We start from the raw sequence: 15,951 nt of genomic DNA, 5'->3' as shown, positions 1-15,951 counted from the left end.
ACTGGCTCCTTCAGTTGTGACAACCAGGTCTTGCCAAGCGTCCCTGGGGAGGAGGGGGGAATTACCCCTCCCCATTTCTGTTGAGAACCACTGATCAGATACTCTAAGGAAATGAGTGAATCTAGGTATTTTGGGAATAAGAGGAGAGTTGGGAAGAAGGAAAATAATGCCTTTGAAGAGCCAAAGAAGGGCCGAATTTAATACTACTTGACTGTTCCTCTAACTTGTGCATCTCTTAGAACTATATTCTGATAATTAATATGTCAAAATATTTTCAGCAGATGTTCATGATGAGGTGATTAGGTTATATCCTACTCTCTGTGAGATAGGCCACATCATGTGGGTTTCCTGAATGGAAACAGCAGCTGCATGCAGAGGACGTTTTGCTTAGGTTGTAAGAAACTAGTGGTGTTGTCCCATGGGAAATGTGACATCTTTCTTCCCCTACAGCACCGTTTTCCTGGGCTGCGAAGCGAGGTGGTTCTGTTTTCATCTGCAGTTGACCCTTGAGCAGCGGGGGTTTAACGTGCCTTTAACTTATATTTAGCTGGCCCTCCATATCTGAGGTTCCTCCACATACTGAGATGCATCCAACCTCAGGCAGTATAGGACTGTAGTATTTACTATTGAAAACATCTGCCTAAGTGGACCTGTACAGTTCAAACCTGTGTCGTTCAAGGTTCAACTGTGTGAAAGTAGGCAAGACAGAAAGCTATAAAGAACAAAACTGAAATCACCTTTAATCCCTCCAACACAGAAAACCACTGTTAACAGTTTGGTTATTTTTCTAACATGTCAGCTGTAGGGCAAGATTTTTTTTTTTTTTTTTTTTTTTTTTTGCGGTACATGGGCCTCTCGCTGTTGTGACCTCTCCCTCTGCGGAGCACAGGCTCTGGACGTGCAGGCTCAGCGGCCATGGCTCACGGGCCCAGCTGCTCTGCGGCATGTGGGATCCCCCCGGACCGGGGCACGAACCCGTGTCCCCTGCATCGGCAGGCGGACTCTCAACCACTGCGCCACCAGGGAAGCCCCCAAGATCATTTTTAATGGTTTGGGAGCGTTCTGTGGTATGGACGCATCCCATGATTTAACCCTTAGTGTTGGACACTGTTTAGCTATTATAAATAATTCTGCAAGTGAACATCATCCGTATGTTCATAGCTTGTATACTTTGTCCTCTTAGGACGAATTCTTCCACTCAGAATTTCTGGGTCGTAGTTTTACCTTTTGATAGTTGCCTCTGAAATCCAGTCTGGCCACGCATCACCACCTTCACTCCTGCTCAGGCCAAATCACATGGTCTTTTTCTCCACATGACTCCAGCCCTGAAGGGTATCTGACTTTTCCATTGTGAGCAGTGAGGTGTGTTTGAGTTTCCTTTAGTGTGTGTTTTTTTTTTTATAGTGCTTTTTATTGTTAAACCAGTTAGATTATTTCTTTTTTTTTTAACATCTTTATTGGGGTATAATTGCTTTACAATGGTGTGTTAGTTTCTGCTTTATAACAGTGAATCAGTCATACATAAACATATGTTCCCATATGTCTTCCCTCTTGCGTCTCCCTCCCTCCCACCCTCCCTATCCCATCCCTCCAGGCTGTCACAAAGCACCGAGCCAATATCCCTGTGCCATGCGGCTGCTTCCCACTAGCTATCTACCTTACTACGTTTGTTAGTGTGTATATGTCCATGACTCTCTCTCGCCCTGTCACAGCTCACCCAGATTATTTCTTTAGAAGAAGAAAGGCCCTCAGAATCCCACCATCCTTCCCTGATAAATAGCTGTTTCTCTTTTTGTGGGAGTAGAGTCCTTTTATGTCTGTTGATTGGCTAGATCAGATGAGCATAGTGGTCTAAGGTGTCTGAGCTTTTTCTTTTCCTTTTTCATTGAAGTAGTTTAACTAGGTGATATATTCAAAGAGTACAGAAGGGTGTACAGTGAAAAATAACTCTTTCTCCCCACTCTGGATCCCCCAGTCCCTTGATCTCTCTCCTCGAAGACAGCCACAGTTACTGGATTTTGGGGTTTAGTTGTAAAAATTAGTCTGTGCCCATGTCAGTACATTCAACGTGTGTTTCCTTTCTCCCTCCCTAGAATGTTCTACAACCAGTTTTGCACCTTCCTTTTTTCCCTTAATGGCGTATCTTGGTAATCATGCCACCTCATTCCCGATAACTGGACCTCATTCTTACAAATAGTAGTCTATTGTATAAATTTGTCAGAATGTGTATCATCTGATCCCTTTTGTTGGATTTGTAACCAGGTTTTGGATGTTTTGTACAGTACTACAATGGCAGTACTTGTGATATACAAGCAAGGAGTCGAAAACCCAGTTCCTCTGCACCTAGAACAGAAAACCCAGTCCCTCTGCGTTTGGAGAGATGGCTCTTTGCCTCTTCAGGCCACAGCGGGGGCGGTGTCCACTAGGAGGGTCTGCTCTCACCCCCAGTGTGATCAGGCAGGCTGCAGGAAGAGTCCCCTGCTCGTGTGAATCAACTAACTTCTCTGTGACGCTAAATAGAAATCGTTTTTTTGCATTGTTCCATTGTGGGTTTCTTGGGTGCTAGAAGAGTTACCTGTAAGGCGTTCAATTTAGGGTTGATTTATGTAGTTTTATGCATTTATATTTTCCTAAACCGGAAGTTCTCAAGGGTAGAGGGTGGCATATAAACCACGTGAAACCGGGCACAATTAAAGGCCTTATGGATGACAGTGATGACAATAAACGTGTCGGGGCTGAGCAGGCTAAGTCATTCCATAATAGATGAGACGCCGTATTGGTTTCTTTTCAAAGCTGGCCTTTTCTCTTTCCATAATGCTGCCTCTGCTTTTTTAACACCCACAAGCATCCATTTTCAACGGTCCCATCACCACCCTAGTCTGGACAGTATATGGGAGGTCTGACTCCATGTTAACTCCGTCCTATAAATATCGGGCAGAGAACCCTGGAGTTCATTTCCAGCACCTGATCTATGAGCTGCTGCCCAGGCTCCATCCCCAGGCTACAGCAGTGATGATGTGGGGAATAGGTTTGGATGGTGAGCTGATTTTCTCTTACCGGTAAGACTTCTCATTTTCCCCGTTTCATTGAAATGGTCTTGAGCCAAGGCAAGTGGTGCAACAGGCGTCATTCCAGAAGCTCATTGTTATTTTAATGAGTCTGCATTAAACCATGGAGGAAATTAGAAGGCCCAGGTAGTTGAACTGTGGAAAATTATAGCTGGAGAAGTTCATGGCTCTCCTGTCCTAATGGAATTAGGTCTTAGCAGCTGCTGAGCGGGCAGAAGTGCGTCTCAAGAACGGTATATATGTTGTATATTTATAATCATTTTCCTTCCCTCTGCTGCACCTGTATTTATTTACTTTTATGAGGCCGTGTATCTATCTGAAAACCTGATTTCCTCCCCTAGGTGACTGACTGCATGCGATTGCCTTACGCTGCCATCATTAACTCGAGGTTACAGTGGTTAACAAGCTGTTTCTAGACAACTGAGCCCCCCAGTAGGGTCCCTTCCCAGAGCTGAAATGGATTTTACCACCAGTGATCTTTGGCCACTCCGTGTTCTAGTACAGTAGGGAAGTGTCTCCTTTTATATCTCACCCTCTTTCTCATCTGAGTAAGAGGTAGGATTTGGGGTCTGGTCTTCTTGGGTCAGGTTGGTGTCACGCTAAGGAGGAGCCCGAAGTCTGTCACTGGAATTGACCAACTGTTTACGCCCATCCTGCCCTCAGCTGAGCAGGCTGCTGCAGGCCTGGGCTGAGTGTAGGGTAGATGGATCCGGGTCCCACCTTTTAAAGTCCTTATTAACTACCAGATGAGCTTGAATCAGGGATCTCTAGGCTCAAGGCATTGTGCAGCTGAGCTAGTGACAGCCTTTTTTTTTTTTTTTTTTCCTCCTCTAAAGAAAACAAATAGAGGCTTGTACACAGGTCATTGCTGATGCTTTCTCCTGGGATTGAGAAAGGGCTGGTCCTAGGTGTCAGTATCTAATCATAGGTTCAGCTTGGGTGTCAGAAATCCATCCTGGAAAAAGTTCGGACCTGCTGCTGTCTCTCCTACTTCCCCTTCCTCTACCCATGCTGGATTCTTTGAGTTTACTCCACGTTCCGTAGGACACCAGTTAGCTTCCTTGTGAACATTTTTAGGCATACAGTGAATATTTATTGATTGCCTACTTTGTGCCAGCCACTGTTCTACGGAAACAGAGGTGGACACAGCCCAGTCCTTGATCTCAAGAAGCTTGCAGTCTAGTGAGGGAGACAGACAAGATAGAATTCAGTGTAAGGGACTGAGTGCTGATGTACATGCAGGCAGAGGGTGTGGCCAAGGCAGCTTAGGAGATGACGCCCAGCCTCTTACCCAGGTCACACCGTGAGGTTCTCGGAGCACACATGCTCTTTTTCTCTGGTCATGGTACCTTCGCTTAGAGTTCCCAGGTTGTGGCCACCCAGAGCTCTGGAGTGAGGCCAGCCGTAGTGCCTTTGGAATCTAGATCTACCTTGGATCTAAGATGCACGAACTTGAGAAGTACCTGCGGTCAGAGTGCGAGGAAGTGAAGGTGTTCATGCAAGATTCCAGGGGTGTACTGTTCCGGGGGCCTCGGCTCCAACTCCTGGGGGTGCTGGGGACATCTCTTGCGTGTCCTCTGTGCGTCTCAGCATCTTGGGCTTTTGTGTTCTAGGTTGCCAAGAGGGTGATCTTACTGTCGGGCACCCCAGCCATGTCCCGGCCGGCAGAGCTCTACACGCAGATCCTCGCCGTCAGACCGACCTTCTTCCCTCAGTTCCATGCCTTTGGACTTCGCTACTGTGGTGCCAGGCGGGTATGTGTTCTTTATTCCCCCTCTTCCCCGCCCACCCCACCCTGATTTTCACACCTCCCTTTCCATTCCTTCTTTTTGGCTGTGGTGTGATCAGAAGATCACTGGCCATAGAGCTGGATTCAGATTTTAGCTCTGCTTTGCCCCTAACTCTGACCTTGGAGTGTCCTCTACGGTAAGATAAGAGCAGCCCCTCCGAGTTCTAATGCTTGTGGTGATTCCACGTTAGTGTTTTCTAGTAGAGCGACCAGTGGCCGATGCATAGGTGCCTGGAGCTCTGAAAGCCAACAGCTCTTGCCTCAGAGAAGGGCACTGAGGTGAGCTCCAGGTGAGGCCGAGGCCCTACATACTCTGTGCAAAAAGGACAGAGGAAGCCTTTGAACAGGTGGAGTGGGAAGCATGATCTCAGGCTCCCCTGGTGGGCTCTCATCAGTGGGCCTTTGCTTTAAATGTCGACTCATTATAGTGAATCGTGCCCGGTCAGCAGGCCAGAAGCCTCTGACCTGCAAATTATCTCTATGAATACGGTGCCAATGGAGCAGCTGCCCCTGAAGATACAGTCTGCACAGCTTCCGTTCTCCAGAAATGGCAGAGGAAGCCTTGTAAACAAATGCCGTTGCAATCAAAATCGTGATTTCTGGACTTCCCTGGTGACGCAGTGGTTAAGAATCTGCCTGCCAGTGCAGGAGACACGGGTTCAATCCTTAGCCTGGGAAGATCCCACATGCCACGGAGCAGCTAAGACGGTGAGCCACAACTACTGAGCCTGCGCTTTAGAGCCCACGAGCCACAACTACTGAAGCCCACACGGCTAGGGCCCTTGCTCCACACGAGAAGCCACCACAATATGAAGTCTGTGCACCACAATGAAGAGTAGCCCCTGCTCGCCGCACCTAGAGAAAGCCTGTGTGCAGCAGCAAGACCCAACGCAGCCAAAAAAATAAAAAAATTTTAAAAATCACGATTTCTAAAACCTGTTTTTTTTAATAAATTTATTTATTTAATTATTTATTTATTTTTTTGGCTGCATTGGGTCTTCCATGGCTTTGTGCGAGCTTTCTCTGGTTGCTGAGGGTTTCTCATTGCAGTGGCTTCTCTTGTTGTAGAGCACGGGCTCCAGGCGTGTGGGCTTCAGTAGTTGTGGCACACAGGCTCAGTAGTTGTGGCGCATGGGCTTAGTTGCTCCACGGCATGTCAGATCTTCCCGGACCAGGGCTCGAACCTGTGTCCCCTGCACTGGCAGGCGGATTCTTAACCACTGCGCCACCAGGAAAGCCCCCTCAGTTTTTTTTAGCTGAAGAAAAAAAGTTTATTTAATGACATGGGGAAATAAAAGAGTGGAAAAAAGTAGGATGCGAAACTTTCCCTATAGTTAATTATTCATTCTTTGTCTCCCTCTCTTCCCCCGCCTCCTCTTTCACCCCCCTCTGTGTCTCTCTCATGTATGACTGGAAGATAAGGTATGCCAAAATGGATTACTTTCGTAAATGAGAAGGTCAGCATTTTAAAAAATATTTAAATTACAGTAGTCACAAATGCAAATTCCTCCTGACGGGCCGTTGACTCCATTGGCGGTCACCAGTCTGGCCACCTGGCTGAGCGTGGGACTCCATCTTCCTCAGAGGTGCCTTGCTGCCAAAGCCCCGCTTTCAGGAGGATGACCTTGCCAGACAAAGGGCCACTGCTGAAGGATGAATTCATCACTGGGCTTTCCTCTGGATGCCCCAGCACCTCACTTTTGAATACTGATCAAGAAAATTCTAGCTACCACCACCATCTCTCTTGCAAACCAGAGGAAAAGAGTCAGGAGGTGGAGAGCAGAGGAAGGGGTAGATGGCAGCGTTTTTGTCTTTTCTCACCAATCTCCTTGTCCGCTGGTGCAGTACAGGGCACATGGGTAGCGTGTGTCATCTCCACAGGGCACATGTGTAGCGTGTGTGGTCTCCACAGGGCACATGGGTAGCGTGTGTGGTCTCCACAGGGCACATGTGTAGCGTGTGTCATCTCCACAGGGCACATGTGTAGCGTGTGTCATCTCCACACTTGGCGGCTGAACTTGGCTGAGATTCCCTGTGCTGGGTCCCTCCAGACATGGCACAGGCCTCAGCTGGTAACATGCTCACCTCTGCGCTTAGGGGGCTGAGTCAGTGAACAAAGAAACGCGGGTCAAATGAGCCTGCTGCCAGTGCTGGCGGGCCTGGGCGTGGTTTCTCTGTAGACTGATCACTTCTGACATCCTGTCACCCGCAGCAGTAATAATGTTGCCAAGTGCCTTTTCCAAGTATGCCCGAGCTGTGTTCAGCCTGCAGATGGCCAAGGAGGCCCTGCCCCAAGCAGCACTTGGTCCTTCTCTGAGACGGGTAATCCCCAGACGCCTCCCTCATGTAGTTCTTTCGCTCCTTCGTGTTCCCTCTGCCTCTTCAGGTTGAAGCAGGCCTCTGTGTCTTGGTTTGGCAGGAGCCAGGCCACCCCCAGCGTGTGGCGGAGCACGACCAGAGCTTCCAGGATTTCCTCGCTCTCCTTGTCTGCGACCGTGTCTCCCTTGTAGCTCAGCAGTGCGTCCTTGGTGGACACAGCATGTTTCCTGGCCTGAGCTGGGGGGTCTCTCCGTGTCAGGCAGCCAAAGCCTGTGCACCTTTCGAGTGCTCTTCCCCAGAATAACCCGAGACAGGATGACACACAGAATTAGCTCCTTGTTTGCTTAGGAGTTCGTTGTTTTTCCTTAATCAGTTGAGCTGTTTTCTTCAAGCACTGGGCTGTTCTCTTTTCAGGAAGAGACACAGTCTGTGGCCTTCTCCTTCTTGGCATCTGTGCCCTCTTCACTCTCTCCAGACCCACCAGTGGGATACAGTCTCATCTGTTCACTGGTGTGCTGGGGCCTTGGTGTGCTGTGATGGGTGGAGCAGAAGTCCCAGTCGGTGTCATTGCTGACAGGTGGGAGGTGATGGGGCTGGTTCGAACCTTCTTCCTGAGCCCCGAGTAGCTCTCTCTGGTCCAGGCTCCGGAACACCCACGATCTGAAAACCAGAAAGGGAGAGTCACTCACTTCTCTTTCTAATCTCTACTTTCAAAGCTGTGGCCAGGGTGATGGATTTATCCTTCAACAGTTGTCTTTTGTCCGGCAAGGTAGACTTCTCAGATGCCTAAACCCTGTTCCCGTGAGGTTCCAGTAGCACTGAATTAGAATGGCAGGCGCTGGCCCCTCTCTCAAGGGCAAATCACTTCTCATTTTCCCCACTTGTTCTGCTGTAACCTTGAAGCCACAACTCCAGCTCACCCTGGCTTCTCTCCTGCGGGCAGTGTCCCTGTGCAGAGGCTCTAACTGGACTCTAAAGCCTCATTACTTCAGACCTTAAGGATTCCTTCTTTTGATCAAGTCACAAATACGCCGAGCTGCTGTCTGCATCGAAGACACTGACACTTGGAGAAACGGCTGCCCCTCACTCATCACCCATGCCACCTGGGAGAGAAAAGCTTGCCATGCAAGTTAGTGATGTTAATAAGATCATCTACCTTATTTTAAAATACTTTTGGAAAAGGAAAGACAGCTTTTCAAGTACTTTAAAAATATCCACTTACATTCAGAGTACTTATAATGCAACTTGTGGTGCTTGGCAAAGTTAATGGCAAACCGTTTTTAGCTGGTTATTGAGGCAGGAGATTTCTGTTATTAAATGTATTTAAAGCCATACACACCTTTAACAAAGTTTCCCCATGGATCAGTCCAGGTTAGGTTGTGCGCAGTTGTGTTGATCCCTCAAGACAACTTGATTTCTGAAAAGGATCTTATCTTCCTTGACTGTCTGGACGCATGGTGTCGTGTTTAGCCAGGGGTCGGGGCGGTGCTGAGGGCAGAGCCATTCCCTGCCTTTACTGCTGCACTGTCCCTCCCTGGGTTCCCAGTCTCCGGCCACCGTCTCCGCAGTCATTCAAGCCATCCTCAGATTCGCCCTTGTCCTCCTCCTGCTGCCACTGCCCCAGCATCCAAGAAAACATAGTCAGACGCTGCCTTCCCCATCTTTGTATCCTTCCTTTCACCTAGCCCAGTGCCTGCTCCGTGATAAGTTTTCAATAAAAGCTTGTTGGATTGTAATTACGGTATTACGCATTTAAAACCTTTGGTATTATTGGGTTTTAACCTGCAAGGTTAAGAGTTGATAATATTAGAAGGTAGGAACATTATACCTAAATTAATTACGATATCCATTTGTTCCTAGCATGATTTTTATATAATGCAGCCAGTAGGCCAGGGCTACTTTTTTTTTAAATTAATTTATTATTTTTGGCTGCGTTGGGTCTTCGTTGCTGCGCACAGTCTTCCTCTAGTTGTGGCGAGTGGAGGCTACTCTTCATCATGGTGTGCAGGCTTCTTATTGCAGTGCCTTCTCTTGTTAAGGAGCACAGTCTCTAGGCGCATGGGCTTCAGTAGTTGTGGCACATGGGCTCAGTAGTTGTGGCTCGTGGGCTCTAGAGTGCAGGCTCAGTAGTTGTGGTGCATGGGCTTAGCTGCTCCGTGGCATGTGGGATCTTCCCGGACCAGGGATCGAACCTGTGTCCCCTGCATTGGCAGGCGGATTCTCAACCACTGCGCCACCAGGGAAGTCTCTACTTTTTTTTTTTCTTTTAACTGTGGTCAGATTCTTGCATTAAGAGAAGCCACTGAAAAGAATGCCCCATGCTGAGCTCATTTTCGACCCTATACCGTGAAGGCGTTTGCTCAGAACATCCAGTTGATTTCAGGGTGTATTTTTTTAAAAGAAGAAGCAGTTTTTGATCATTTTATTTCTCCACCTTTGGCTGTCTCTTCCTGCTCTCAATCTAGCAGAGGTTTATAGGACACCTATCACATCTCCAGCATTATACTAGGTCCACTGGCCCTCGAAAGTGATCAAGCCTAGCCCCTGCCCTCGGTGGTTCACAGTCCAGGGTGGGGTGAGGCATGAGGGCAAATGAGCAGCTGAAACCCTAAGGCAGCAGATACCCTGGCTCCCTGATTTTCTACAGGACCGTAAAAGTCAGTCCTGTTTCCAGTAAGATTGTTAGTGAAGGGCAGGGTTTTTATTTTAATCGGTAGCATCTTGTCTACCTGTGTGGTAGGAAGTAGACATTCTTGCTCACTGCCTCCTTGAGCTGCTAAATGAAGGAACCATTTTTATGAAGGACTGCCTGGGTGCTCTAAAACCCACCTCTGGTTTCAGCAAGACTGCAGCACCTGTGTTCTGGGTTCTTCCCTTCAGCCGCCTCCACCATGGCCACCGCAGTGGCATTCACCAGGTCACGCATGGTGAGGCCCACGCTGGGGAAGAGCAGCTTCGTAATCCCTGTAACCCTCATCAAATAAAGATATTACAGCATCATCTGTTACCTTGTGCAACAGGCTCAGTCGGGTAAGCCCTAGGGAAACTTTGTGCATTTAGTGTATGGGAAGAGTCTGACAAGCTGAGTGTCTCGTTTGCTCTTCAATGTAACAGGCACCAAACCGCTTGACATCTTGCCTTTGCTGCTAGAAAGGATAGCGCCAAACTGTGGGACGCCATGATACACGTTTTTGGTTCTCTCATTCCTGACTTTCTTTCTTCCTTTTCCTTCCTGTTTCTCATTTGTATTCTGTGAGATTTTATTCATCCCTTAAAGCCACTTGAAGTTCTCTGAACAAAGCCAAGGGAAGAGAGGGTTGCGAGAAGGCCATTCCCGGAGGTGACAGCTCCAGTCCTGGGCCCTGGGGACTCTCACGAGCTGTGTCTCTGTTCTGCCTCCACAGCTGCCCTGGGGATGGGATTATTCAGGCTCCTCCAACCTGGGGGAGCTGAAGCTCCTGCTGGAGGAGACGGTCATGCTGCGACGCCTCAAGGGCGACGTCCTCTGCCAGCTCCCAGCCAAACAGCGCAAGATGGTGGTGGTCGCCCCAGGCCGGATCAGCGCCAGGACCAGAGCTGCCCTGGATGCCGCGGCCAAGGAGATGACCACCAAGGAGAGCACTGTGAGTCCGGGGCTGGAGATGGGGATTGGGAAGGTCCCCTTGTGCACAGCTGTTCCTGCCCTGGAGGGGCACTGCAGAGCTGACCCAGGGTCCCCCGAACTTGTCTTCCCGTAACCTCTCTCCCTCGCCCCGGGCAGGATGGTGAGCCCGCTTCATTTCTCAGCCTACCTGGTCTACTTCCAAAATCTCATATTAATTTGCAGTTTTCTACTTGTGTAGATCACTGTTGACGGACAGTCATAGAGATAAACCCCAGGGCAACCACAGGATGGTGATATGTATTCTGAATCCCTCAAAGAAAGTTGGAGTTTATGTTTAGTGTATTTTGAGAATACTTCCTTTAGTAACGGTCATTAGAAATTAGTCCTAAGTGTATTTGTTATATATGTTAACGCTCTAATCATCTCATGTCTTTTGCTTTAGTCAAAAAAACAAATTGACATTTATATAACAAAGAGTTTTCAAACTCTCTTAACTTTTAATCCTTATTTCGGTCATTTATGGTTGGCAACAAGTTGGCACCCCCATTTTATAGAGGGGGAAACTGAAGCTCACAGAGAGTGGGATTTGCCCAAGGTCTTATGGCTACTCCATGGCAGAGCTGAGGCTATAACCAGGCCTGTTAGCCTTATATATTAGGGCTCTTTCCACTATGGTGACTTTGTCTTTTCAAAACACTTTCGTTTCATATCTGTCTTTAGTGTCATACCGTGCTAAGTGCTATAAAGTAATCTATACCAGACCCGTTTCTGTCTTCTTGGGATAAAAACCTTGCAATTTTCATTCCCAAGAAAATGACAGTCATTGACATTTTCTGACATTATCATAAAGCATTATCTGGGCTTGATATTACCCTGTATACGGAAACTTAGATCTACATGAGATACTAGCCTTCTGGGAGAGTACAAAATAAGTAAGATGACAGGAGACAGAATGTGTGATTTTTTTTTTTTAATGTTATTTTACCATGTGATGAACAAGACTGGCTAGTCATTTTTAAGAAACAGTGTAGGGTAAAGGATACACTGGTAGCTTGTCTAGCAGTATTTAATTTATGCTGTATTATACATAATAATCGGGATGGCCTGGAGGAAGTGAGCAAGCGTAATCTCTTTGCCGTGGAGTTTTCAAGTGAAGTTCCTTAACGTTGACGTGGACATACAGACCAGTGGTTCTCAAATTATATTTCAGTGGAACCATGAGCAGAACCGGGGTGTTCTGTTGCTAAAACCAGCATTGGTGTCTTTTTCTGATTTCTAGAGAAAAAAAGGCAGTGAATAAAAATATTTTCTCAATTTTAGTTTTTTCTTAGAACTTTCTTAAACCTTTAATGTCTACTAACTTTTGCCCACCAGTGAACTCCACCAGACAAGGAAACCAAGGAACATGTATAGCATATGTAATATTAATGGGAAAAATTCAGATGTGTGATCTTTTTAGATGCAGAGGTCTGAATGTTTATAAAATGCTATGTTTTAGTTCCTTGTGTGTGTGATGGAAGAAAGTCTATTAGTATTTCGTGGGAGTCCCCAGAGGACACCCTCACCTGTACCCAGTCCATCTCCTGAACCAGGTGGTGGAGAGCAGCCAGCGTAGACAACTGACAAAACGGTCTGTGGGCATTAGAATTGAGGAGGAAAGTCACGTTAAGTGGTCAAGAGGCAATATGGCCAAAAAGACGTATGGGAATTTTGAACTTAGTGCAGCAAGGGTTGAAAGCATTTTTTAAACTTTCCGCCAATGTGCACAGTTAGGTGAGTGGCTCTTTCCAAAGATGATTTCATATGTAACCTGCAAGTTTGATTTCTGAGTTTATCGACAGTGATGTGAAATTGACTAGGCTGAGCCATGGAAATCAGGAATATTGGGTGTTTATAACTCCCCGTAGCTGTGCAAGTCCCTTAAATTCTTTGGGATTTGTAGATACTTTCTTCCCTAAAAAGGGGAGCCACGACCTACCTCATAGGCTTGGTGCTGGAAAAGTATGAAGGACTTGGGACAGTTGCTCTGAGTCCTGCCTGTTGTGTGTGATTGTTGTCTCTGCTTCTACAGCCCAGAGTCTTAACACTGTTTTGCAGATCGTGCAGACAAACCCTAAACTGCAGTGTAATTCTTCAAGAATCCAGTGGAGAAGGGGCCTTGAGTTCTTCCCAGTCCAGTGCTTGAGGATTGCTATGTGCTTCCTTGGTGTCTTGGGAAATTTAGGTTTGTCCCTAAGAGAGAGAAATTGAATAGATACAGGTTGCCTTCAGCATATGATGCTCAAGCCACATGCTAAATTCTTTTAGATAATAAGACAAATTCTTGAAAATTTGGTTTTCTTTTGTGTTCTTTAATGTAAATTAATTTTTATAATGGAAAATCCAAGTAGCAAATGAATTTGTGAGCATGACCCTGAAAACATCAGAACCTTTCTTACTGTAAAGCCCCAGACTTGATGCATCTGCAAACCGTGGATCTGACTGGGAGCACCCTCCTGCCAACTTAACCCAGGAAGGGGAGCCAGTGTCAGCCGGGGCTTGGGCCAGATGGCCATCAACATGCCTTCCAAGCCCTGACTGGCTGTGAAATCCTGAATTGAAAGTGTTAAAATGGAGAATCACGGTTTTGTGGTTTTAGTCTGTGAATCTATAGAAAGGACCCCCCCACCGCCATTTTTATAGTGACTCTGTAGCCCCAAGTTTCCCTGCAATTTTACACATTATGGTGGTTCCAGCAAAGCACTGCTAGCCTGTCAAAAAGTGATTTTTCTTTGTTCCCTCACACCTTCCCATCTGGAGGAAGACATTTTTTAAAAAGCTTTAAATCATAGAAGCCAAGGTGAAGCGGCCAATTTATAAAACATAATGTACAGTGAAATCTTTTTCTCATTTTCAGCCAAAATAATAGATAGCTGTTCACAGGCTAAGAAAAGCTGACTCTAATCATCTTTTGTCTAAAGCCGTTTTTTTGATCAGCAAGACCAGGAACAGAAAAATGGAACTGGTCCATGCAGACTTCCTGGTGACAGTATCAGCTCACCTTTCTGCCGTTTGACAATCCACTTAGATTCCAACATAGAAAAATAAATTCAGAACCCAGTGGATCTAATTTAATAAAAATCTAAGAGGCAGGAGCAAAGAATGCAGGTTATTTAAAATTTCCCAGTCCATGGCTGACAAAAGAAATAATAAGATAGTTAATGGGCTAGTATTATGTCTATCAGTTTGGGGAGCTTTTTTTTTTTAAGATAAAACTATTGATTTCTCCCACATTAAAAATACAATAGAGGGCCTCCCTGGTGGTGCAGTGGTTGAGAGTCCGTCTGCTGATGCAGGGGACACGGGTTTCTGCCCCGGTCCGGGAAGATCCCACATGCCGCGGAGCGGCTGGGCCCGTGAGCCATGGCCGCAGAGCCGGCATGTCCGGAACCTGTGCTCCGCAACGGGAGAGGCCACAGCAGTGAGAGGCCCGCGTACCGCAAAAAAAAAAAAAAAAAAAAAAAGATCAACCCATCTATTTATATTACATCATTTTGGCATATATCATTTTGGTATTTTTTCTATAAAATTTATGTGTTTTTTGCTTTAAAATATATATTATTTATCTCTCTCTATATATTATAACTTATGTACATAATAAGCAACGTATGTATTTTAAAAGCAGAATTGGGATCTTATAAAGATACATCAAGTGGGGAAGAAAGCAGGTTACAAAACTATCTGTACCCTTTTCCATGTTGTTGTTGTTCTTCTAAAACATAACATTTGAAGACTGCATGATGTTTTCTCACCTGCCTATATTGTAAGTTTGCCAGTCATTTGTAGTTGGACATTGAAGTTAGTTCAATTGTTCACTATGCTAAGTAACACTACGCTGAAAAAGCAGTTTACATCTGAATTTGTGTACCTCCAATTCTATCCTGAGGGTAAATTTTAGGAGTGAGTTGCTGCATCACAGGGCATGGGCATATTTTGAAGACTTTTGGTACCTATTGATAACAGCCCCAAAAGGGTTATTAGCCCAGGGTCCCATCTCCCAAGCTGTGTGTAGTAATGATGTTGTTTTCTCACACCCACATTGGCTCTGCCTGTTAAGTCTTGGGGCGGGGTTTCTGAAAGTGCTGTTTACCATCTCTCCATCTGTTTTGCCCTCTCCCTTTCTAAGAGCAAGTGTGGCCTGAGTGTGGGTGGGAGGGAAGGACCTGACAGGAGTCTCTGAAGGAACAGGAGTTTAGTTGCGGACTGAGAACGGGTAGGGTGCAGTCTCCTTGAGGCGTACACGCTGCGGGTGAGGTCGTCAGATGGGAGCCTGACACTGTCCCTTCAGCATATCCTACTAGGGACGCGTTCGGTGGTTGGAGGGCCTAACCTACTGCAGGGCACCCTTTGAGAGATACGAACGGACTCCATGTGAGTTCATGGGCCACACGCGAAAAGTGTGTGTGTCCAGAGCCTCATCAGAATCCTGACTGGGCCTGGGGCTGAGAAACAAGTTAAGACACACACACAGAATCACATCTTCAATGTGAGTTCCCAGGAGGTTAGAGTTGTCTAATTGAACTGCTGCCACAAAACAGGAGGGACGGTGCCCACCACTGCCACGACTCATGTAGAAAATGAAATGCATCCACTACCCCGTCAGTGCCCCTACGGATTCCTGTGGTTCCTGGGTCTCTTTCTTCTTTCTTGTCAAGGCCTAGAGGAGAGATGATATTTAAAGCCAAAAAACGATTTTGACCAGGTAGCTTTTCTCACCATCTGTGGTGTGTGTAGTTTAAGGTGCAGTCCAGCTGTGGCTGCTTTCCTGAGTTATTAATGAGTTCAGGGCCGTAGGTGTTTTTACTGTTGGGTCACTTCTTTGTTCCATGAGGAAGCTGCCATGTCAATCACTGGCCTCACAGGGCCCAGGCCCAAAATGTAGGAGCATCTATAAACCCATGCTGGCTAGTGGAAGGGGATGGCTGCCCCACCCCGGATGGTAAGAGTATCTGTCCTCTCTGGGGACGGAGTAATGGTAAATGTTATCTCATATTGTTGTGAAACTGGTTAAGCACCTCCTGGGTTAGCATTCTTTATTGGGATTTATTTAGATGCAAACTATAAAGAAAATACCGTTTCCTCTTGAGGGAAGTCAATTACCTTCTGTGCACACAGGCCAGAAACATGTGAAT

The 15,951-nt window shown here is 46.6% G+C and overlaps 1 protein-coding gene and 1 pseudogene across 5 annotated transcripts in view; one reads left to right on the top strand and one right to left on the bottom strand.

Annotated features, from left to right (window-relative positions):
* The window catches only part of SMARCAL1 (SNF2 related chromatin remodeling annealing helicase 1), a 52,983-nt gene that overhangs the window by 23,198 nt on the left and 13,834 nt on the right, over positions 1-15,951 (top strand). For all 4 annotated transcript variants that reach the window (XM_082658575.1, XM_082658573.1, XM_082658574.1 and 1 more), the window contains 2 exons: positions 4,682-4,822; positions 10,581-10,799. In XM_082658575.1, the coding sequence (XP_082514701.1) occupies positions 4,682-4,822; positions 10,581-10,799 (360 nt within the window). The remainder of the gene's footprint in view (positions 1-4,681; positions 4,823-10,580; positions 10,800-15,951) is intronic.
* On the bottom strand, positions 6,951-10,102 carry LOC309824935 (tetratricopeptide repeat protein 23-like; annotated as a pseudogene). The gene is made up of 2 exons: positions 10,032-10,102; positions 6,951-7,836 (listed from the first exon to the last, which is right to left on the bottom strand). The product of its transcript is annotated as a tetratricopeptide repeat protein 23-like (transcript).

The sequence above is a fragment of the Grampus griseus genome (genome assembly GCF_964374135.1).
Source record: "Grampus griseus genome assembly, chromosome: 7".
Classification (NCBI taxonomy): Eukaryota; Metazoa; Chordata; class Mammalia; order Artiodactyla; family Delphinidae; genus Grampus; species Grampus griseus.
Note: the sequence above shows the minus strand (reverse complement) of the source record. Positions and strands in the feature narration are given on the sequence as shown.